This window comes from Antedon bifida, chromosome 8 (assembly GCF_963402885.1).
Source record: "Antedon bifida chromosome 8, ecAntBifi1.1, whole genome shotgun sequence".
NCBI classification, from domain to species: domain Eukaryota; kingdom Metazoa; phylum Echinodermata; class Crinoidea; order Comatulida; family Antedonidae; genus Antedon; species Antedon bifida.
Window position 1 is genome coordinate 23,748,822 of NC_136233.1, and position 23,788 is coordinate 23,772,609.

The 23,788-nt window shown below is 33.2% G+C and overlaps 5 protein-coding genes and 1 non-coding gene across 10 annotated transcripts in view; 2 read left to right on the plus strand and 4 right to left on the minus strand.

Annotated features, from left to right (window-relative positions):
• LOC144850571 (dynein regulatory complex protein 12-like) lies at positions 1–18,715 on the minus strand. Of its 2 annotated transcripts, XM_078707868.1 has the most exons (6): positions 18,710–18,715; positions 2,235–2,307; positions 1,579–1,770; positions 1,178–1,270; positions 874–1,004; positions 1–593 (listed from the first exon to the last, which is right to left on the minus strand). In XM_078707868.1, the coding sequence occupies exons 2-6, from the start codon at positions 2,287–2,289 to the stop codon at positions 465–467; spliced, it is 600 nt and encodes a 199-aa protein (XP_078563994.1). In that variant the 5' UTR covers positions 2,290–2,307; positions 18,710–18,715; the 3' UTR covers positions 1–464. The 2 variants fall into 2 exon arrangements, with proteins under 2 accessions (XP_078563994.1, XP_078563993.1); XM_078707867.1 differs by lacking the exon at positions 18,710–18,715 and having other exon boundaries at positions 2,235–2,425.
• On the minus strand, positions 4,420–6,360 carry LOC144850569 (uncharacterized). 2 transcript variants are annotated; one of them, XM_078707865.1, is made up of 5 exons: positions 6,200–6,360; positions 5,731–5,774; positions 5,332–5,562; positions 4,937–5,112; positions 4,420–4,631 (listed from the first exon to the last, which is right to left on the minus strand). In XM_078707865.1, the coding sequence occupies exons 1-5, from the start codon at positions 6,200–6,202 to the stop codon at positions 4,420–4,422; spliced, it is 666 nt and encodes a 221-aa protein (XP_078563991.1). In that variant the 5' UTR covers positions 6,203–6,360. The 2 variants fall into 2 exon arrangements, with proteins under 2 accessions (XP_078563991.1, XP_078563992.1); XM_078707866.1 differs by having other exon boundaries at positions 5,731–5,771; positions 6,196–6,360.
• Positions 7,244–8,788, plus strand: LOC144850092 (protein BTG2-like). Its single transcript, XM_078707286.1, has 2 exons — positions 7,244–7,702; positions 7,822–8,788. Exons 1-2 carry the CDS (start codon positions 7,392–7,394, stop codon positions 8,138–8,140), a joined length of 630 nt encoding a protein of 209 aa, XP_078563412.1. The 5' UTR covers positions 7,244–7,391; the 3' UTR covers positions 8,141–8,788.
• Positions 8,984–11,917, minus strand: LOC144850091 (transmembrane protein 192-like). 2 transcript variants are annotated; one of them, XM_078707285.1, is made up of 6 exons: positions 11,800–11,917; positions 11,375–11,521; positions 10,855–11,086; positions 10,457–10,570; positions 9,772–9,880; positions 8,984–9,540 (listed from the first exon to the last, which is right to left on the minus strand). In XM_078707285.1, exons 1-6 carry the CDS (start codon positions 11,833–11,835, stop codon positions 9,396–9,398), a joined length of 783 nt encoding a protein of 260 aa, XP_078563411.1. In that variant the 5' UTR covers positions 11,836–11,917; the 3' UTR covers positions 8,984–9,395. The 2 variants fall into 2 exon arrangements, with proteins under 2 accessions (XP_078563411.1, XP_078563410.1); XM_078707284.1 differs by having other exon boundaries at positions 10,457–10,603.
• Positions 12,039–12,110, plus strand: Trnam-cau (transfer RNA methionine (anticodon CAU)). Its single transcript has one exon. It is a non-coding gene; the product is annotated as a tRNA-Met (tRNA).
• Positions 12,490–23,788, minus strand: part of LOC144850567 (dual specificity tyrosine-phosphorylation-regulated kinase 1A-like) — a 19,774-nt gene continuing 8,475 nt past the window's right edge. For both annotated transcript variants that reach the window (XM_078707863.1, XM_078707862.1), the window contains exons 2-10: positions 22,667–22,878; positions 20,915–21,100; positions 20,440–20,587; positions 19,222–19,508; positions 17,772–17,918; positions 17,388–17,528; positions 17,078–17,208; positions 16,646–16,821; positions 12,490–16,456 (exon numbers count right to left, since the gene is read on the minus strand). In XM_078707863.1, the coding sequence (XP_078563989.1) occupies positions 15,936–16,456; positions 16,646–16,821; positions 17,078–17,208; positions 17,388–17,528; positions 17,772–17,918; positions 19,222–19,508; positions 20,440–20,587; positions 20,915–21,100; positions 22,667–22,774 (1,845 nt within the window). In that variant the 5' untranslated portion in view covers positions 22,775–22,878 and the 3' untranslated portion in view covers positions 12,490–15,935. The remainder of the gene's footprint in view (positions 16,457–16,645; positions 16,822–17,077; positions 17,209–17,387; positions 17,529–17,771; positions 17,919–19,221; positions 19,509–20,439; positions 20,588–20,914; positions 21,101–22,666; positions 22,879–23,788) is intronic.

The following is a 23,788-nucleotide window of genomic DNA, read 5'->3' on the forward strand; positions in this document are numbered from 1 at the left end:
ATTTCACAACTTGCTTTGATGAGAAATAGTCACTTAGTACCAAGTGTGTGTGAGATTGTTTACGTGTGAATTCAATATATGTGGCACCTGATTGATTTCAACATACAATCATTATGGTGACACTTTTATTTCTCAAAATTTGACACAAATTCGATATCTCATAAAGCTAAATTTAACATGTCTATGCATAATTATATAAATTTCCTTATAAAATACAAAATTATTTTTATTTATAAATATTCTCATTTACATAAATATATTAGTTATCAAAAAGCAACCAAGATAGTATAGCACTGGAAAACTAAGTACAGTCAACTCCCAATACCAGACTCTGTTAAAACCGGAAACTCTCCCAACACCAGACTTTATTTGAAGTCCAAAAGGTCCCAAATTCATGTTTAGATGATTAGAAAACAAATGTAACAACCACCATTTTGTAGTAGACCCATTCATTAAGTACTGTACTAGATGTCAAGAGGATTGAGACCAAACTCAATAAGTCTCCTCTTATTTTCTGCATGTATAAGTGTTGCTTCGTTCTTCCATCGGCCCTTAGCAACATCCAATTTGGCCACCATGCTGTCAAGAGCATCCTAAAACAGAACAAAAAGTAGTCATAACTTAAACATAATTGCTTATTCTGCTTAATTTATAGCAATACCCAGTTAAGACCCCATTGTACTAGTATACACACTGTCACACACAGACACTTATCATAACTCATCATGAGGGTCCATTGATTAGGGTCACCCTCTATAAATAAGGTAACATAAAATAAATAAATAAATAAAGAGAATTTATCAACAGTACAAAGAGTAATACTGTAGTTAGAAAATATCAGCAATCTAATAATTACAATTTGCTAAAACTTACATGAAGCACGCCCTCGTATGCCAACTCCATGCCTTCGATTTTAGTCTCAAGTTCCGATATCTTTTGATCTTTCTCTTCGGTTATTTTCTCTTTCTCTAATTTAGTTTCTTTCAACTCAATCTGAGTTCTCTCTGCAATCGAAGAAACATTAACAATTATATGTAAAAAATAATTTACAAAATACGATAATTTGAGGCTTAGTGGGTGGAGTAGAAAGAGTAGTGAGTTGCTAATAGCTCCACTACTTTTTTTATAAATAGGATTTCGTTACTGAATTTGGTTTTTATTTTATGACTGTCTTTACCTAGTTGAACATTAACCTTGCCAAGTTCAGCTTCCAACTGGTGAATCCTCATAGCCATTTCTGTCTGCATTGTCTTGTACTGTCTTGTCATATCTATTTATGTCAGAAATGTTAATATATTTGTGTACATTTTTCAAGCAATACACTGTCTATATATATCAACAGCTCCATGTATTGGAAGTAGCTATTGTGAGTACTGTAATTACAGTCATGAAGCTGTAAGCCAGTACTATTACATTTTATTTTCTTTTACATTCCAAATAGTCTATACGCTGTATATCAAGTCAATACAGTTTAATAGTGGAGATAAGCTAACGAAGTGGGTGGGGTGTCTAGTACAGCAATGAATGAAAATATGAACAACCCACTCATTTTCGGAACTTATAGAATCTAATCACTACCTGTTGTGACATCTCGCTGGTCTGACTTGTGTTGCATCAGAGCCTCTTCTGCTGATTGCATGCGGTTCTTCCATTCTTCGCTGTGCACTTGTGACCTTCGAGTTAAATCTTTTCTATTTGCTAAGTGGTCCTTCAACGCTTCTATTTCATGTAACGTTTTCTTGTACTTATCTTCAATGGACAATTCAGCATCTAAAATTAAACATAATTATTACTATAGACTATAAATAAATTATGAGAACAAAATACTGTGTTATTCATATTAAAATATTAATTAATAATAATTAATATGATTTCATTTTTGTGAGTCAGAAGATGGTGGTTGGTTGCTTAACTTACTGGGCCTCTCTAGTCTAGTCATGGAGGTATAAAATATTTTATACCTCCATGGTCTAGTACCGTCGATCCTGCCTAACACTTAATTATATCTAAAAGTAGGCCTAGGGCCTAGTACTTTGGTCTAAGCTACTCTAGGCCTACTGGCATAAAGACCCTGTCTGTAGTGTGCTAGCCTAGTAGGCTTAGGCCTAGGCCTAGGCCTAGACCTGGGTGAGTAGCCTACTTACTGTACAACTTACTACTACTAAGCCTAGCCTAGTTATACAGTTTTATAGGGCTACATAATCTTAATATTATTAACAACTAAATGGCATTACCATCCTTCTTTTTCTTGCCCTTTTTCTTGCCTTTTCCTTTCTTTTTAGGTGGCATTCTGTTTATCCAAAACGGATTATTTATCAAAACAATCAAGAAAAGGTCGGCGCAGCGTCTAGTAACTAGAGAGCTTTCGCTATCTCGGATCGGGAACGAGAACCAGCATTAATTACCGGTTCTCGATCTCGTACTTGTTTTAAGAACAATGTAGTTTCGTATCCTCGATCACCGATAATATGAAAACTATAGGTGGCAGCAGAGTTCTGATACGCTTCAAAGCAGACGATATAAACAAAAACAAACTACTGTAGTAGTAGTAGTACTGTGTACACTCGATCGTAACTAATCTAGGCCCAGGTCCTAGAGTACTATTAAAGTAACGTGAAAATGGCCGAAAATTTGGTAGATTTTGCAATTGATAATCATGATGAGGATCTATTACAGTACGCTTTAGATAGACAGGTATTTGAAAGAAGAAATTCATCAACTTTTGATGTCAATTACGAACGTTTCAATCTTGACAATTTATCTAATGCCCAGTGCGTTGATAAATTTCGGTTTTCAAAGGAAAACATCCGGAGGTTGATAAGAGTTCTGCGTCTGCCAGTAAACATTGTATGCAGAAACAATTGCATTGTTGCTGCAGAAGATGCTCTCTGCATGACATTAAGACGCCTTGCGTTTCCTAATAGACTCACTGATCTTGAACAATTATTTGGAAGGCCTTCATCCACTCTATCCTTAGCCATCAATGAAACCATTGATTTAATTTACACTGAACACAATCACTTACTTACTCAATTAGACCAACCATGGCTCGATGAAGATCATCTATCATTCTACTCTGAGGTGATTCATGCAAAGGGTGCACCACTGAATAACTGTTTTGGATTTATAGATGGGACTGTACGTGCCATATGCCGTCCTACACGTTTTCAACGTGCTGTCTTCAATGGACACAAAAGAGTTCATGCTTTGAAGTTTCAGTCAATTGTTCTTCCAAACGGGCTAATTGGAAATCTATATGGTCCAGTTGAAGGACGTCGGCATGATGCAGGGATTTTAAGAGAAAGTGGCATTCAAGACCAACTTAGTGCCTTGCCACAAACTCAAGAGGGAGGTCATTACTGCTTGTATGGAGATCCAGCGTATCCTATACGCCCATGGCTGATTTCACCATTCAGACAAGGAGCTGCAAACTTAGATCAGCGTCAGCAGGAGTTCAATGCTGCCATGTCTTCTGTACGTGTTTGTGTGGAGTGGGTATTTGGAAAGATACTACAGAACTGGGCTTTTGTGGACTTCAAGAAAGACCTTAAGGTGTTTTTACAACCAGTGGCAAAATACTATATTGTGGCTGGTTTGCTAACCAATTGTCATACTTGTTTGTATGGGTCAGTAACTGGATCATTTTTTGAAGTTGAACCCCCAACACTCGAGGAGTATTTGGGCAACGCTTAATTGAAAACTATAATAGATCCTCAACATAATTATCAATTGCAAAATGTATTTATTGCACTACTACTACCATAGGTCAAAATTACTTTTCAATTACTATATTTATAAACAGTCTACTATGCTAAATTTCATATTTATGTATTGTCCCTTGAAACACAAAAAAATAAAGGTAAAAATATTCTAAATTTAAAGTGGCCATATCAAAGTAATATTAAAGTTATTCACTTTAAGTTGAAAATTCGAGCGAAAAACAACAAGTTTACGTAATTAACAGGTAAATTAGTTTGATTACATTTCATCTGGAAAATCGTCGCGAGCGAAAGTAAACAAAGATTTCAAACCATGGGTACGCATTATGCATATGCTAATTAGGATTGTTTACAACTCGACATGGTTGAGAAGGTATTTTCACACAGATCATAAGGAAGTTTTATGATTATGCATACAGAGTAGCCAAACAAGCGCGTTTCATTATGGGATATGTTTTGAGCGAAAACTTTGACTGGAAGTCAGAGTTATTTTCTTAACAAAAAACGTCTGTATTTCAGTTTAATGATTTTTTTTAAAAACATTTTTGGTGTTAGTTAATAATTATTATGATACTTCAAAATGAGCCACCTTTTTTCGAAATTTTTTATTTTTAATTTTTTTGGAATTAGTCAAAGGGACAATACATCTTTAATATATAAATAATTAATGTTTATTAGTTGAATAGTGAGAATAAATAAATTATTTATTGGCAAATGCCTTCAAACACTCTATTAGTGCGTCCCTCTCTTCTTTTTCTCTCTCTCTTCTAAAAACGGCCTCCTCCCTCTGCAACTGCAGCTCTTGCCTTCTAACCTCCAACTCCCTTTCCTTAAGATCCAGTTCTCTATTCTTCATAGTTGTATAATTATGAAGTGAATTTGTCTTCAGCTTTTTTTTTTCACTGGTTTTATCTGCCATAAAATATAAAAACAAAGTACAGTATAACACCATTATAAATTTTGCAAGTATTGACCCTTTCTGAAGATGTTTTGGAAAAAAGTCTGGGTTTTCAGTTTTATGACATAATTTGTAATGATATATTTTAGAATATAAAATATGGGACCAATCAAATAGATTTTTTTTTTTCACTGAATGAGGTTTTACATATGATTTTGCTAATCATTGCTGGTCACCACCCAGGGTAAAATGTTCATGCTTGTTTTCAAAGAGTTAAAGTTTATAATTACTTTAACTTTATATATATAGAGTAACTAACCTCTATTTACTGGACCCAATGTTTCCAATGCTCTTTTTCTAATTTCTAAACCTGATTCAAACAACACCTCTGATTTAGTATTTTGCTTGATTTGTGGCTTCTGGCTCTCATCCTTCAGGGTAGTTAGTTCTGTTAACAGCTGTTCTCTCTCTGAATATTCTTCAGCACATCCCGATCTGCAAAATTACATTGAATTTCTGGTAATTTAAAAGCAGGTTAATGAAAACTTTATACATACATTTATTTATTTAGCACAGTGGGTGAAAAGTATTATTACCTTTTTTTATGCAGATGTCTTTATTTTGTAGAGACATTAGAAAAGCTTACATACCTCATTTTTACTTTATGTTTCCAAATAGTTATGTTAACTATGAAGAATTCATAAATACACTTACTTTCTTAGTGATTCTAACTGCTGCGACTTAAATATCCTCAAGAGCTTTTCAACCCTCTCTTTAACTGATCTCGTGTTTACCTGCAAGGTGGATGGACGAAACACCTTGAGGGCAACATTGAAATTTGAAGCCACATCGTTCCATTTTTCTCCATTTTCATAAGGGTTTAGTGACAGGACCTCCTTCAGCAGCATTATGTCCGTTGCTGCGCAATACCTTATGGTTTTTTTGCTATAAAGAAATAAAAGTTATGATATGATTTCAACTATTTTCATAATACTAATAGACCATTCAGTGTTTTTAACACTCATTATTAATATTAGGCCTATACAGAAAAGTTCCATAACGAAAATAATCAATAATCGATCGAATAATTGATCATTTTAAATGACGACTTACCTATTTTCTTTCTGACCCAGTCCAAGCTCTTTATTTAACAGCTCCTGTTAAATAAAATTGTAAATATTTTGGTGGAGAATATAATATTTTTACAGCTAATTAGGCCTAGCCTAGTTATAAGTTAGGCCCTAGCTGTTTAATAAATTATACAAGCCATTAGTGGCTAGCCTAGGCCTAGTAGTATTAGTAAGTAGGATCGGAGGCCCTGGCACCTACACCGCCTAAACTAGCCTAGGCCTATGCTAGTTTAGGCCGCCTCCTCCTCTAGGCGTAGGCTAGCCTAGGCCTAAACTAAATGTTTTCTGACTAGGCCTACCTAGGCCTAGGCCTACCTAGGCCTAGGCCTACAGAAAGTTCACAAATATATAATTTAGATTAGTGTTGAGATGAGTATAATTCTTATTTTAATAACTTATATCAGGAAAAGTACATGAAACGTTTTTTGCTATTGGTCAAAAGTTTAACTCACCATGTCGCGACGTCGTGTATTTCTCGATTTTGCAGACGAGAACCAGCTCCTGTATCTCGGGCTACGAGCATTAGTTAATTAAAATTTCACATAAACTAATGACGTCATACACAAAAAACCCTTACTTTCTCGGCGGCTCGTTCCCGATCGAGATAGCGAAAGCTCTCTACTATGAAACCGCCCTCAACATTTTTACATGACCAGGATATTTTTAGTGCAGTACGAAGTCCTTTTATGTTTGGACTGACCATAAAATAATACGCAACAATCCTGCATTATTATTATTTTACCAGATTATATTTTTAAATCTAGCTAGTGCTCGATGTCTTTTACCTTTTAATAAATTAAAACTTATTTGTTCAATAAGTTTTAGTCATTAATACCATATTTAGTTAAAATATCTCTATGGTTCCCGTGTCTTGTAATAATAGTTTGATAGTTAATGAGACTATAATTTTAACATCTAAAACAGTTTTACTTTTAGATTTAGTTTTACTTCAATATGCGCTATTATAAACCTGAATTATTAGTTCAAGTCAAGCAATGTTTTAATGCCTTTGGTATGCAGAACAAAATGAAAAAGATTCTTGACGACAATAACGTTTTTGCAATGGTCTCCAGCAGGATTTCTCATAACATTGTGCTAATTGTCGACTTCTTGGTGGTTGGGTTGGCCATGGAGGAACCTCTCATGGGTTGGCAGACGATCACGGTCATCTTGACCAGGGAGGCGGTGAAAAGATTAACGTCTTTCCAACATGACTGTACCATCATGGAACCATGAAGATTTGGAGTTATGAACAAAAAGAAAAAAATGAGGGCGCCCATTTACAATTACGTAACCAAAGCTGCTCAAAATCCCCATGCAGTAATTTCTTAAAATAGACCAATGTCCTTATTTGGCATGCAGCTTCCTGAAACGTCGATGAAATCGTTGCGTCATAACAAAATACGCGATGATGATTGGTGCATCCCGTAGCGTGGGTATTACGTCATGTGTTATCGTCTGCTTATTGAGTTGTAAGATCTGTGGTCACCTGTATTTATAAATGTTATTTCATTGTTCTTGTACGTTCTTGGAAAGACCAGGAAGACAGATTCTAAACATTCAGTAACCATTAAGCATTATAGAAGAAGCCAGGTCTGTAACAAAATAACGAAGTATACGTGCAGTTAAGCCCAAGCTAAAGCGATGAAGAACGAAATAGCGACAGCGGTGGTATTTATCACGAGTATGATAAAAAAGAAAGGCACACTTACGAAAGAACAATTAAATACATTTTCAGATAAATTGACCGTGGCTTTAGCTGGTAAATATCGCAACCATTGGTACGAGGAATCGCCATCAAGGGGCCAGGCCTACAGGTGTTTGAGAATCAGCCCAACTGTACCCCAAGAACCGCTGTTAAAACGGGTAGCAAACAACTCAAACCTTGAATACTCACAGCTTTGCTTGCCTAGAGATATGGTGCTGTGGGTCGACCCAGGAGAAGTTTCTTGCAGGTAGGTTCACAAGCATTCAATTGTATTTGTTTCTCAATTCAAAGAATAGAATTTGGTATTTCAAGACTCAGTAAAAAAGGTAATGTTTTTTATATACTAATATATAATTTTATTTTCAGATTTGGTGACCGAGGATCAACTTTTTTGGTTTCATCATTCAGAAAAACTGTTACACCCGACGAAAATAACGCATATAATAATATGGTATCAAATGAACAATCGCGCTTGGTAACATCGTCGGGAGGCAGTATGTACCGATACACCAAATACAGCAAACAACCGGTAAACACCTCGTACCAAGTACAAAGCAGACACCGAAACCTGCACCAAGAACATCAAGACCAGCACCGCAACCAATTCTTAGAAGACCAGTATACAGTACAAGACCAATACCACTGGAGTAATTTTTACAACACACGAACAGTCGCAGTAGCTTGATTGTAATTTCCTTGTCTTCTAAATCTGTTTTACTCTCTTATTCCTTATGTGCAGAATCATAACTTTGGTCTGGGAATACATCGGACAATTGTGCTTTTTTGGTGAACCCCACCAATGACCAGACACTATAGTTTTCAGATGGTCACTTTTTGTCTTTAAAACTTTATTCCAGTGCCATTTTTAACATCCATATTTGGGCATAATACCTTGAGTTAAATGTGTATGCCAAAGTTTTATAAATTCTGTACAGATGTTGAATATTGAATTTTAAATATTGCGAGAGAACAATTACGTGTTTTTATGAAATTCGTGTTTATTTTTTTACATTTTATTGAAGTTTATGCATTCTAAATGTTTTTGTTTTCCCATTTTTCAAAACAGTATTTTGTAAAATATTAATAGTTTCATTGCCTATTTGGCCAGTACTAAATACAAGCCTGTAAATAATGTATTTTAATAGCTAAAATATTTATTTCTGTAACTAAACTGACAGTACTGTTTATAACTGAATATATAATATTTTAATATACTGTCTACAGTTTTTAAATAATTTTGATCATTATGAATCTTAATAACAAAATAAAGATTGATCAATTTTTAAAAATTTAAAAGCCGTCTGTCTTCCTTGGATATTAACTGCTGCCCTCATGTATGGTTGCTAAGGTTTCAACCTGACCACTTTTTCACAGGCTTTTGACAACAGTGTGGCCTGCAGGAGATTGTTCCCTTTTCTAGTGACCACGGCACTGCAACATGCGTACGAGAAACAGAGTGCGACAATCTAAAACCAACTTAGCTAGTGTTAAACCGGAAGAATTTATTTTAACAACTCAAAACAATAGCTTAACAGCGCTTTACCACCTTCACAAGATGGCTTATGACCATTGTTGCTTAGCAACAACAGTCATAATTCTCGGTCACTACACATTTACATCAGCTGCAATTATATTCTGTCTGGTTTCCTTCCTTTTTTAAAACCGTTAAATAAATAACTCGCAGTATATTCTTCAAAATCTCAATTGTTAATACAGTATTAATAATTGGCAATATATATCATTTAAATGAGGTTTTAATGTTCTGCAGTACTTATCTAAATATAATAAATAAGAGGTCCAATAAATTCGTAATTTACATCCTTATTAATACTTTTAGAAAGCGCCCTTCATTTGATACACTGGTCAAGTCAGCGTAACCATCACACACACTGTCCAAACTATTTGTTGTCCAGTTATTGAGAGAGACACAGAGTGGTGCTTTACCTGCTCATACTGTTAAGCATCTCAGCTTGAGTTGTTGATTTAATTTTCATAATGCGTTTACTTAGACACTCGTTGTGTTCCTTCAGGTACCTGATCATGTCACCTTGCTTTTCTAGTAGGTTGTCATGGTAATCTCCATCTCTGTAAAAACACATTATAGTATTTCAAAACTAGATTAAAAATATTCTTTAAAATCAAATAATATTTTAAATAATTGTATATATAAAATGTATAAAAAAGGAAAATAAATACCAATTAACCATTGAAATATAAGGATATGGGTTTCTACCAACAATGAAAATATCAGTCAGGATATGGGAATGTTTTTCTGCTGAATAACACCAAAAAAAGAGTTTTAAACTATTTTATTACCTGTATCCAACTTCATCTCTTATCATGTGACCTTGCGTTAGTAATGTCATGATGTCTTCCTGTTCTACATCTGGTGCAGCTTTAGCTTTGTTAAACGTCTTCACCATACCTTTAAAAATACAAATAACAGTACAACTTGATGATTAAAAATGTTCTTCAAAAGAAAAGTTTTTTTAGAGCAATACTGTCAGGCATGTTAGTTTCGCTAATTTTATTATTTTTTTTTTTTCGAAAAGAATTACAAATTCAATACTACTTGATTATGCTGTATTTGCATACAGTATTGTATTACATTGCATTAATCACCCACCCTCAACTATTTGTCACCCACCCTCAACTATTTGTCACCCACCATCAACTATTTGTCACCCACCATCAACTATTTGTCACCCACCATCAACTATTTGTCACCCACCATCAACTATTTGTCACCCACCATCAACTATTTGTCACCCACCCTCAACTATTTGTCACCCACCCTCAACTATTTGTCACCCACCCTCAACTATTTGTCACCCACCCTCAACTATTTGTCACCCACCCTCAACTATTTGTCACCCACCCTCAACTATTTGTCACCCACCATCAACTATTTGTCACCCACCCTCAACTATTTGTCACTCACCCTCAACTATATGTAACCCACCCTCAACTTTGTGGAGCTAGCTACTAAGTAAATACTTACTGATATACTTAATGGTGCAACAAAGAGCAATTAGCCACTCTAAAGTGAGAATCATTTCCAAGAACATGACCGGTTCGAGAACTTCTTTCTTTTCATACAACTTTAAGTCAGTTGCTAACATGGCAAGCAGCAGAGACAATGCATTACCTGGTAATCAATGGAGAACATAACACATAAAAACATTTCTTATTTTATAACAGTTAGAATAATAATACAGTAACTATTATGATATTTTAAAATAGCATCTAGATATTTGGATAAAAATTCATTTTATTATAATGGAATTAGACTTGATTCAGTTATTATTATATCATTTATTTCTGTAAATCAAAAATAACATACAAATATTTCTATGTTTCTTTATTTTGTGTTACATAAGCAGATATGTGTGTACTTACCTACTGATATTGTGTGGAATGGTATTCCATGCAATGTTTTGATTCCTAAACAAAACTCAACATAACCATTTTTCTTGATACTCTCATGCTGATGCTGTGAGTAATAAGTAATTACACCAATAATGAGCCAGAGTAAGAGATGAGTGTACACTAAGATAGAAAAGCTCTTTTTATCCTGATCCGCATTTAGTAGTCCATATGGAACCAGAAACAATGACACCTCAAAACACATCTATAAATAAAGACACAATAAAGGAATATAGCAAAACAGATAAACAAGAAAAATACACATTATTTGAGTAAATTAAAGTAAATTATGAGTTTTAACAACTTTGTCCATGGCAGCTTGTTCATTGATGTGATGTACCAACTAGGTTTTTTGACGCACCTCTGCATCAATAATTATTTGTAAATGATGCACCACTCCCGGGTGTCGCATAGTGGGTCATACAATTGACAAGTGCATACTCAACAGAACAATACCCAAAGTCCCAATGGAACGTGCCAAATGTTACTTTACCAATAGAAACACTTGAATGTAGGATACAGGCAGAGTGTTGAGTTTTCTAAACTTTGGTTCCTCTTCACTTGACCAGTTGTGAGGTAAAAGGTCATCGTCATCTTGTGATTGGTTCAGCTGGTCATTTTGTTGGTCAAAAAAGAAGCCCTAAAAAATATATATATATTTTAGATACTATTATATAGTTTATTTATAATTTAGTTAAGTAAGGTCTAGCTAGGTAGGCTAACCTTCTCCTAGGCCTACCCTGCGAGTCTGCCGACCTGGCTAGCAGTAGCAGTCGACTGGGTGTTATACTGTCACTGTTTAGTTTAGTTAGGAGGAGGCCTCTAGCCCAGACGAGAAGGAAGTCTATATTTAGTTAGTAGAGTAGGGCTTAAATACTGTAGCTTACTACTAATACTATCTTGTAGAATAATACTTACTCCTTGTCTACTGCTATCATTACTTAAACTAACCATATCCAGATAAAATAATATTAAATATTTCTGTTTCTGCTTTTTGTTATCGTTCTGTTTTTCAGTTCACAAATTTATGTTGATCACATGTGTGTTTTACAGAGGGCGACATCCAAGAACACAGAGTGCAGTCAACCATCACACTTACATAGAGGGCGAACAGTACAACTTGTATAAATACAAAAGAGTTCTATAAATCTCTATGAAGCAGAGTGGCGCAGCGGAAGCGTGCTGGGCCCATAACCCAGAGGTCCGAGGATCGAAACCTCGCTCTGCTAACTTTTTTTTTTCATTCCAAATTTATTTTAAACGTATTTTTTACGGCTTTTTCTCTGCTTTCTTTTTAACTATGAATTTAAAAAAATAACTTTTACCCGTTTTCACCAAAAAAAATTGGCTTGATTGCTTTGCTTTTGTGCCATAAATAGTCTTTTTTTGTACTGCCTATTTCCCATGCATGATATGGAATAAAATGACTGCTCCACCATGAGACACTTCTGACAGCCAAAATGAAATGTTTGTAGAAAAGAATCATCATCATTATATATGTTAGCGTCTCACTGTTTAGAAAATCCGATCCAGGATCCATCCCTGCACCCTTCTCCATCATTTTGAAACATGACAACCAAATGAACACACAGAAGAAAATGTTTTTTTTTTATCTATAATGATGAACATTGTCTAATTGGCAACATCTGTACAATAAAAGCTAAATACAGAAGATTTGTACATAAAGGCTAAGATTATAATCATCAAAGTTAGATAGAGGCTGTTTAGACAACTTGACAAACACCCTCTGTTGCCTATTTACAGGCTACAATACTACCAATCCTATTACTGTACATCAGAATAAAATATTGAGGCTGTTCCAACAAATGCTGACACACCCTATATCAACAACAAACATGAATAGAAAATGTCTACTCTCTCTATATATGATCATTCCCCTTTTGTTTAACAATCTAGCACAGTGTTATTCAAAACATGAGTTCGTACTTAACATTTTTCCCGGTCTATATGCTTAATATGTAATAACCTCTGTCTAAACTCCCTCTATCTAATTCTCTAATGTTATCGGATGGCAAACTCTGCAAGTAAAAAATCCCTTTTAAAACACATTAAGGTATGCTAACTTACAGTGACTTAATTAAGTGCTGGCTTAAGCACCATCCATACATTAAAATGACAGCAGCCTTACTTGATTGACATAAGTGACATCATAACAAAGTGGCAAGAGGCACATCTTGTAAAAAGTGGTAAATTTGTTGTTTAAGATGCAATTCTAATAAAGCTCTGTCTACACTACCAAATTAGTTTGACAAATAAGTGATATGCCTAAATATGGTAGTGATATGACATTATCATGTCCATATATGGGCATATCACATAGTGTAGACAGAGCTTGAGACATTGCTAGAGTACAACTAATTATCTCAGATAAACTTTAGTAGTGATTAGTTCAAGATTAATAAACAAATTAATCAAATCAAATGATGTCACTAATAATGATGTTATCATCTGTGCCAATGGTAATGCTGATTATGATGTCATCATCAACAGTACAAATTATGTCACTGGTGAGGTCAGTGGATGACCTCATTATCTCTGATAATGAGGTCATCAGTAAAATTGTCACTAACAATGATAAGTTCATCGTCAGTAGTAATGTAATAAATTGCTAGCATTGATATTGAATTTTTAAAACATCGTCACATTTTTATTTAAAACAGCAAAATACGTGAAGATTGCACAACTTGCTGACTTAACGTCCAATGAACTGCCTTCAAATAGTCATGTGATCAACCAGGTAATTTAAACAGTATATTACATTATTATTAAAATACAAAAAAATGTTTGATAATGCAACACACTGTAATGCCAAATAAAACTGGGGTTTTTTTAAAAATAGAAAAGTCACAAAATCTTACACTATAGAGCACCTTAAACCTAGCTTGTGGTTTTAATGAACACAGGTCAAATCAATGTGTCGATCAAAATCAATGTGTCGATCAATCAAAATCAATATTTCAATCAACATATTATTTTCAACAAGAACTCTTAAAATTGTAATATTGGTAGGCTTGTGAAGGAATTATAAAAACAAATAAGTTTTACACAAAAAAGAGCAAAGTTCAAAGGTTATATAAACAATTTCAATATTCAACAGTGTTGCAGCTATGGTTAAAATATTAGTATGGAAACAAGTGTTACTATAGCAATAGAGTATTTTGTAGGTCAGACATTTTGTGTTTAGACCAGAATAGTTTTAAAAGATAAGCTGTAATAAACTAACAAATACTGTGTACTTAAAATGTTTACAAAATAAATACAAAATACCTTGATATATCTACAAAACCTGCAGAATTATTGAAATACAGAATAAAAAAAACATTACAATCGAAAGTTATATGACAATTAAAAGACAGTAAGAAATATAACTAAAATGTGGATAATTACATTGAATAAAAACAATAAAATTAAAATTATTTTAATTTATTTTCCCAATTACTGATTAAATTCAAATATTACAGAATCTCATCATTGCATAATTTTCAGTAAAACAATAAAACAATTTTTAACTCTGGCCCTTAAAGGCTAATAGAATGCAAGATGTTTGACTATAGAGGGTGGCAATTAACTGAGTCATATTATAAATAAAACCATTGACATTTTGAAATTGTATTTTGCCTGTTATTTTTTAAATAGTATTAGTATTTTTTTGACACTGCTTCTTTAAAATATGATAGGAATATTGGCTACTAGCATTGAGTATGTAAGTAAGACAATACAAGACAATTGACACAGACACGTTATATAGATACGGACACTTTTCTACATGTATACGTTTAAGATACAACAAACTATGTAAGGAGAACATACACAAAACATAGATGTTGTTGCTGTTCAGCCTGTGATACAACAGATTTAGAATTTACACTTGCAATTGAATTTAGACTTAAGTCAGTTAAACTAATGTTAAATTCATTTAGCTTGGCCTTAGTCAGTTGAACTAACGTTAAATGCACTCAGTTTGGACTGAGTCGGTTCAACTAATGTTAAATTCACTTAGTTCGGACTTAGTCAGTTCAACTAATGTTAAATCAAGCTATTTCCGTTATGCCAAGTGGGAAAAGATAAGCCAATAACATTGGAATAGTTTTTGTTTTTTAAAGTAGTTACTAAGTGAAGTAACTTTGGTATATACTTATGCAAGAACAACTGTTAAATATAGCATTGAATATTGGAGTATGTGGCTTTTTTTTACAATATTCATATTATTAGCAATCAGGTTTTCAATCATTCAGGATTTGCCATAGAGGCTTGTTTACTTAACTTAAGCACAAACAAGTTAGACAAGGATGGTTGTGGTCTGGTTATTATCTGTGAATCCTGAAAGTCACCAGTGTTATATACAGTTAAAATGACACTATTACTAGCAGTTTCTGCCATACAGTACTTTACAGTACCTTATAGTATACACCAAGCATTTTGGATACCAGTGTAGTGTGCAAACATCCACTTATCACTAAGCAGAATAAGTGACTAATGTGAACTGGGTGTTCACTCATGTTGTATTCACATTTTCATTTCATTAAAAATTCTTCACAAATATTACATTATCAACAGTTTGCTAACATTTCACATATTATTACATATTCATTGTTGTTATATTTGTATACATATTACTTATAAGCCATCAGCTTTTTTCATATATTCACACAGAAGGTTGTCATGGATATTAAGATATCATAAAAGGAAGCTGTAATAGGCAGTAGCATTTTAGATTTTGCTCAGAAAAAGTTCTTGCTCATGAGAAAAAAACATTTTTCATTGAATTCTCTTGCCGTCTTACTGGCGCTGAGCCAACCTCATTCGCAGATGAGGGCGCTGTACTTTTATTCGGCGGTGGAGCAAGTTTCAAATGGAGCTACATTGCTTTTGGTATCCTGTGACACACTGACAATCATTGCCTCCTTCTTAATACAAAATGTGTTGCTGCCACTTGTCCTTGTCATATCCTTGCAACTAACCCTGCAACTCATTCGGGCTCATGTCCTTATATAGTCACAATCATTTAACCAATCAGGTTAATTCAATGTTTGTCAGTGACTCGCTACAGGGCTTTGCTGTACACATACACCCATCATAGGTGATTCTTCAGTCTGTCTTTGCTGCGATTGCGATTTACTACTACTACTGCTGCCTAAAGCAGCGTAAGAATACACACCAGTTGCCGAATGATTCACAGACTGGTTATGTTTGTTGATACCTATATGAGGTGAGTTTGTACTTTGTTGATAACTACTTAGACTGATATTAAGCGACGCCGTTTGTGAACATTGAGTTTGTCCGTGTGTTCCTATAGTCCTTGTTGGCATTACGTTATAAGCGTCTCTTGACGAAGAGGAAGCCGGCGATGGGTAAACATGATTTTTATGTGGAGCATAAGCGACATGGGAAATAGGTTTGGCTATATCTCCGATTCCTCCCCATACATTATGTGAAGTCATTGGTGGAGCTTCAAAATCCATTGTAGATTTCTGTGAACTTTGACCTCCGGGATTGCTTGGCCCATATTGGTTTGAAGGATCATTTCTTGCACAGCCTCCTGACCCAGAACCTCCTAAAAAAATAAGACAAATTATTATTATTATAAATATTATTTAGATGTAGTATTAAATGTTCTACTTTAAATAGATAATTGCTAACCAGAAGAGGTGTACCAACAAATGACAGGTAAAGTGATAATTTTGAAGATAACCAAAATAGAGAAAGGAATAATAATGAGAGGCATGTGCATAATACAAGCTACCTGAACTAGATCCTGAAGAGCCATCAGCTGCTGGAGGCGTGTCTGCTTGATCCATGGCAGGACTTGTTGATGTACTATTGCTTGTGTTCGTGCTCTCATCTGTGGTCCGTTTAAAGAACGTATGCTGGAGCGCATAGTATGGCTTGATACGCTCCACTGCATCGTAATCAAGCATCCTGAAATGATTTTTATACATTATTACACTCTTTTTTCAAATGATAAAATAATGATTCTACTCACAGAATAAACAGGAGATGTGTATTTTGTAAATTCACTTTGCAAAAGTGAAGAAATTAAACTTTTTCTTATTTAAGAAGCCACATCAAAAATTATTCTTGGGAGGTTTTGTGTGTTTATTATTATTAGTATTTTAAGGTCAATATGTTTGATTTACCAATGCACAAATTTAACTTTAACAATTCTGTAACTTACTTGGTGATCAAATCCTTGAATTTGAGATAGTCTTGTTGGGTGTGACCTGGTTCGCCTGCCCGTCTACCACCAGGCCCTCCAGATTCTACACCAATTATCTCATGCAACTTCCTACTACCTGGTGCCTTATACTGTGTAAAACAAATTGAAAGTATAACTAATTACATAAAGTGGGAAAAATATGTATGAAAATTGGATTCCTTTATCCAATGTACAATAACTGAAGGTAGTTTTCAAGTTGGAAATTCTAATTTAATTAAACGCTAATGTTAATGGTATACTGTATTGTTTAGCATCATTCTGTCCTTACCCTTTTGTTGTCCCTGGTTTTCTTGAGCACAAATGAGCCATCAGACAGTTTATCAAAATACTTTCTTGCTTTTGGAGCGTTGTCTAACAACTTCTTAGGTGGCATGCCTAACACTTCAATGATCTTGTTCATTTGGTCATTCTGGTGAAAACGTACAAAATTACTATCAACATTTGCTATTAAATTACAAATGTCGCTATTGATATGCTTGCATAATCAATGGTGTCAACCAACCAAATGTCATTTGTACCTCGTTGTTAAAATGACGGTAAATAATATTGTATCGTATCGTTAATTTTTATGGATATGTGACCATTTGAACTGATATTAAATCAGTATTATTTAAACGAGTATCATCATTAGTTATTGGAGTTGATGGCTTACCTCATTAGACCCACTGAATAGTGGTTCACCAGTATGCATTTCGACTAGTATACAGCCTAGACTCCACATGTCTATTGCAAGATCATAAGGGATCCCTAACAACACCTCAGGTGAACGGTAAAATCTACTCTGTATATATTGGTATATCTGAAGGCAGAAAAAATACACTTTATTAACTCAAATAGCAATATCTTAGCATGCATGTCTATAATTTTTCGTTAATTCACTCAAATCCTTAGCATTATACTTGATCATTCATTCATTCATTATTTTATTTCAGATATAAATATCCATAGAAATAGAACATACAATACATAACAAAAATAAATAAATGTATTCTGATTAAGTATCAGACTAAAAAAAAATATATATATAAATTAATAAATGATTCTACACCATCTATGCTTTGACTGTTAAGATTGGTTAAACATTACCAATATCTTAGCCTACTACAATGTTTAATGTTAGTTTTTGATAATTCACTAAAATCCTTATATATCAATTATTATTGACTTGATTATGCTATAATCTGTTAAGATTGGTTAAAAATTACCAATATCTGAACACTATCTCATGTTTAATGCTGTAATGTTAGCTTTTTGATAATTCACTAAAATCCTTATCAATATTTTACTTGATTATGCTTTAATTTAACTATTAATATTGGTTATCTTAGCCTGCACGCTATCTGTATAATGTTTAATGCTGTGAATTTGATGTTAGCTTTTTGATAATGCAGTACTGTTTCAATATTTTACTTGATTATGCTTTAACTATTAAGACTGGTTAAAAATTAATACATTATAGACATAATATAACTTAATAATATTTAAATAACTAACAAACTCTCTACACAAACTTGCTATGAGTAAAATATTATTTTTATTCCAAGTATTATAATGTTGATACTCATAGTATTGTAATGATGGAAGTACAGTACTATTTTGATCTCATTATAATGTTACTATAACAGGTGCGGACAAAACCTTACAAAGAGATTAATCAATCAACATTACCACATGTCCACACACGCCCACACATTGTAACCATTGTACAGTTTTTTTTTATTTGTATGTATACAATACGCACACTTATCTATGTACAGACTAGTACAGTATATTGTACTTTCAACTATATGCAAATGATATAAATAGATGGTGAATGAATAATACACAATACTGTATAACATTTAGCTTCTAAATATAAAGAGAATGAATGGAAGAGGGTGGGGCCAAATGCTATTCATAATACAAACAAACCATGCCACTAGATCCATGGCAAAGGGATTCCTCACTAAAGAATGAGGCAGAGCAGGGTAAAGGGTTAGGCCATAAACCATTATTCATAATAATACAAACCAAGTCATTAGATTTATGTTAGAACTAAAGAGTGAGGTATGGCAGGGTAAACTGTTTGAAAGTTATAAATAAAACAAAGCAATGCAACTTACCCTGTGCCCCAACTGACAGGAGCTTCCAAAATCCACAATTTTTATTGCACTTCGTTTAGGGTTACACAATAAAATATTTTCAGGTTTAAGGTCACAGTGAATAATATTAACTTCAGGTGTCGCTAAAAATAGCAACGCAGTACACATTTGCTGGGCAAATTTCCTAGTAAGATTTAGAGATACGCCACGAAAGTTTGTGTTACGTAATAAGTCATACAGATTGTAAGATAAGAGTTCAAAGACTAAACAAAGATGATTGCGCCACATAAAATGCCTCTTCAACCGAACTGAAATAGAAAGAAAAAAAGCGGATTTAAATCACAATACTATAAATTACACAATCTATAATCTAATTATGAAGTATGGCACTCAAAGTATTCAATAAAGGAAGTACTGTATGGCCTATTTCACAAAAAGGAAACAAATTATTTGTAATCAAATTTGAATGAATTACAAAATTCAACAAAAAATATTTCATCTATTAAAGTTGAACCATGGTAAACATTGGATAGGGTAAGGTTAATTAGGTACATTAAAATAATTTCAGATTGTATAAAAAATGTGTTGAAATAATAATACAAATTCAACACTACAGTATAAATTATATAAAATGAAAAACATGAAAAATTCCATAATATGATATGAATGTGACTATTACTTTACATAATGAGATGCAAATGATATGCATAATGTTTCACAAGGACAGCCAATGAATGATTAATGAGAATAGTGACCAATAAAGCATGACCAAGAATTACATATATAGAAATGAATAGCTGCCGAGTGTAACTTGAGCAATGTTGTCAAAATAATGTATGGAATGGAAAAGTTGAAATATAAATAATCCAGGCACAGTCTAATAAATTCATGTTATGATATAATTATTATAATTACATTCCAGTGTATTTTAAGCTTAGATGCTTGATCAAGGTGTAAATTTGCAAGATCACACTTAAACCAACAGTGATGTTGGTATGGTAGTCTATGAGTGCCACTTACATGGAGAAACGGACAACAGCCTTTCTCTCAGAAGAGAGAAATACTGTACATATGAAAAGAAAACAACAGGTCACCCCCGTTGGAAAATGGTACCGTCCACGGCCTCTAGTGGGAACCATTGCACATATCTGGGTAGCCTAAACTCTCTGAATAACATAGTATAAAACTGACTCCAAATAACAAGAGACAAAATGAAATGAATAACATAGTTAAACTTACCTATATAATATTTATTTTCAGCATCATGTTTATTCATAAGTTCAAGTAATTTGACTTCAATTTGAGCCTGATTGAGGAAAGGTTTCTTGTTCTTTATTATTTTAATTGCTACACATTCTTGTTCTGAGTGGTCAAATGCTTTCACAACCTAAAAAAACAACATTAAGTCATGTTATACATCTTGTAGTAGTCAAAAAACAGTATTAATCCAAAGTAACTTCTTGTTCAGAGGGTTATTTTAAAGCAACCAAAAGAACACAATTCAGAAATTGCCATCTGTTCTATGATTACCCATTAACTTTGAAAAATAAGACTAAATCACACACCTAGAGTAAGTCAGTATTCTGTCAAACATTAAATTTAAATTGAATTATTATTAATTGATTCATTTATTAATTTATAACTTTCCGTATAAATTATATATTTTATTAGCTTGATAAATATGCAAGGGAGACAGTTAATATATACAGCTTACCTGACCGAATGAACCCTTTCCTATAAGAGAGTCAATCTCATAACGATCTAAGAATTTCTCGCCATTTCTTATAATATAATCAAAATGTTCATCATCATAACCGTCGTTGAATAACCTCCGCTCTTTCTTGTGTCCCGCGTCTTCGTTACCTGGTTGGTGTCGCCGTTTCTTCTTAGCATAATAAACCTAAAATTATAACCACAATTTTACACATTAATAAATTAGAAATATGTACTGTAGTCTCAATGATGAATTATTCAAAAAAAATTAAATGCTAGAAAATACAGTATGACTGTAATATGATTTGTGTACTGACTTTACATATATAAACATTTCATTTTATTTCAACTTTATTTATAGATTGTATACCCTTCCAGCTGGATAAATTAATGCTAGTTGATATTCAAGTGTCCTCTTAAATATTCAATATTATGCTTTATTTTTATGTAATGTAAATTATTATATTTATAAATATTGATAAATTTTCTTTTTGAATGCTAAAAAATCTGAAATGTGTGTCTACTTATAATATCAAAGTGGTATCCTACGTTTATTGTTGTAGAAAGGAAACTAAAATGCTACTTAGAGCCAAATCAATCATATTTTGCTCTTTGAAGCTACTGATACTAAAGGTAAGTATTGGCTATTTGCCAATTCTATGATGTTTTCAATTATCAACTCTACTTCGCTCCATTTTATCTGCTTCACAATGTTCACATTTTATTTAATCAACTCCTACAGTATCCATTCTACATCACATTCAGGTTCACATTTTATCTAATTAACTCCTACAGTATCCATTCTACATCACATTCAGGTTCACATTTTATTTAATTAACTCCTACAGTATCCATTCTACATCACATTCAGGTTCACATTTTATTTAATTAACTCCTACAGTATCCATTCTACATCACATTCAGGTTCACATTTTATTTAATTAACTCCTACAGTATCCATTCTACATCACATTCAGGTTCACATTTTATTTAATTAACTCCTACAGTATCCATTCTACATCACATTCAGGTTCACATTTTATTTAATTAACTCCTACAGTATCCATTCTACATCACATTCAGGTTCACATTTTATTTAATTAACTCCTACAGTATCCATTCTACATCACATTCAGGTTCACATTTTATTTAATTAACTCCTACAGTATCCATTCTACATCACATTCAGGTTCACATTTTATTTAATTAACTCCTACAGTATCCATTCTACATCACATTCAGCTTCACATTTTATTTAATTAACTCCTACAGTATCCATTCTACATCACATTCAGCTTCACATTTTATTTAATTAACTCCTACAGTATCCATTCTACATCACATTCAGGTTCACATTTTATTTAATTAACTCCTACAGTATCCATTCTACATCACATTCAGCTTCACATTTTATTTAATTAACTCCTACAGTATCCATTCTACATCACATTCAGCTTCACATTTTATTTAATTAACTCCTACAGTATCCATTCTACATCACATTCAGCTTCAGTAAATTAATGTGTGTGTGTCTCTGTGTACTGTATGCTTCATTTCTGCAAATATTATTTCAATGACTAAATTCTAACAACACAATTTCCTATTCTATGTAGAAAGAATGTTTACTGTATAGGCCTACTAATGTTTTATCCTATAGTTAAAAAATGTAATTTTTAAACAATGAATTACATAAAGGTACTGTATTACAGATATGAGGATCATAAAACATTCATTTTTGTACTTCTACACTTACTTCATTAATGTGCTTATAGGTCTTGATTAAGTCTATACTTAATTTCCGTAGCGGTGCTTTGGCCGGATCACGGAATGTAGTCGGCAATCGTTTTTGATTGTCCGTCATGTTCTGGTTTAATGGCGTACAAAGCTGTGATGTTGGAACCGTTACCGTTGTCCCCCCACACAGAAGTGCATCCTCATCGTATGAAGCACACCTCCGTGACGAACCTGTAACATAAACAAACAAATTAAATAAAAAAATGCAACTTAATTACTAGACACTCAAGAAATTTGAGAAATATCTGTTTTTTGTAAAGTTGTAGAATTTTGGACGTTTTGGACTTCAAAACGCCAGGTTATGGGATAGTTCTCGTTTTCAAAGCCTCCGGTATTGGTTAGAATAGGAGACTAGTACAGTTAGTACTACTGGCTTTATAGTACTGTAGCGTTACTTGTAAGTACAGTAAATGTTTTTGCTTAGAAAAACTACAGGTAAGGTTTGTTTTTTTGTCAAATGCAGTTTCATCATTTTGTTTTGATCCTGATATTAAGTAGTTTAATAAGTGTCTTCAACAATGAAATGACTAAGTAATCAAGATGATTCATTATTAATCAGTTATCTACTGTGTTACATAGCATTTGACCTTCTGACTCATAATCATAGGTTAACAAACTATGTTCAAAATATAAATACTAAAAAAATGCTTTACTTTAAAATAATAAGCTAAGTCAGGGCTCAAAATACGATAATAATTTACTGGAAAAAAAAAATATTGTTGAAATAAATAAATACACCATGATTTGTGTTATTTGTAATGCTATAATTTATAAACTGAAAAGAGAAGCAGCAATTGATCATCAGTGCATAAATCAAATCTATTATACAGTGAGTACATCGTGAATGCTAACGAATGCTATATCAAATTATATAATATAATTTGACCCCTGTGTGACCTGTCAAATGCGTAATGAAATTATGTGAACATCACTGCATGCTTTCTTCTCTTGGCCTTTCATCGACCTACTATTCGCTCAAGTCGATTATTTTGACGTTTATTAAACACTGTGATACGCTATCATGCTTTCATACCTATACTATACTAATGTACAGGTTGTCTATAGCCTTCGATATTTAGTA

Coding starts and splice junctions, on each gene's coding strand:
- LOC144850571 (XM_078707868.1), bottom strand. CDS start 2,289: ATGCCACCTAAAAAGAAAGGAAAAGGCAAGAAAAAGGGCAAGAAAAAG. Junction 1,771..2,234: donor GGGCAAGAAAAAGAAGGATG/GTAATGCCATTT, acceptor GTTTAATTTTAG/ATGCTGAATTGTCCATTGAA. Junction 594..873: donor CATACGAGGGCGTGCTTCAT/GTAAGTTTTAGC, acceptor GTTCTGTTTTAG/GATGCTCTTGACAGCATGGT.
- LOC144850569 (XM_078707865.1), bottom strand. Junction 5,113..5,331: donor CAGTTAGAATCACTAAGAAA/GTAAGTGTATTT, acceptor GTAATTTTGCAG/ATCGGGATGTGCTGAAGAAT. Junction 4,632..4,936: donor ATTGGGTCCAGTAAATAGAG/GTTAGTTACTCT, acceptor ATTTTATGGCAG/ATAAAACCAGTGAAAAAAAA.
- LOC144850092 (XM_078707286.1), top strand. CDS start 7,392: ATGAAGAACGAAATAGCGACAGCGGTGGTATTTATCACGAGTATGATA. Junction 7,703..7,821: donor CCAGGAGAAGTTTCTTGCAG/GTAGGTTCACAA, acceptor TTTTATTTTCAG/ATTTGGTGACCGAGGATCAA.
- LOC144850091 (XM_078707284.1), bottom strand. CDS start 11,835: ATGGTTAGTTTAAGTAATGATAGCAGTAGACAAGGA. Junction 11,522..11,799: donor ATGATAGCAGTAGACAAGGA/GTAAGTATTATT, acceptor TATATTTTTTAG/GGCTTCTTTTTTGACCAACA. Junction 9,541..9,771: donor AGAGATGAAGTTGGATACAG/GTAATAAAATAG, acceptor GTGTTTTTACAG/AGATGGAGATTACCATGACA.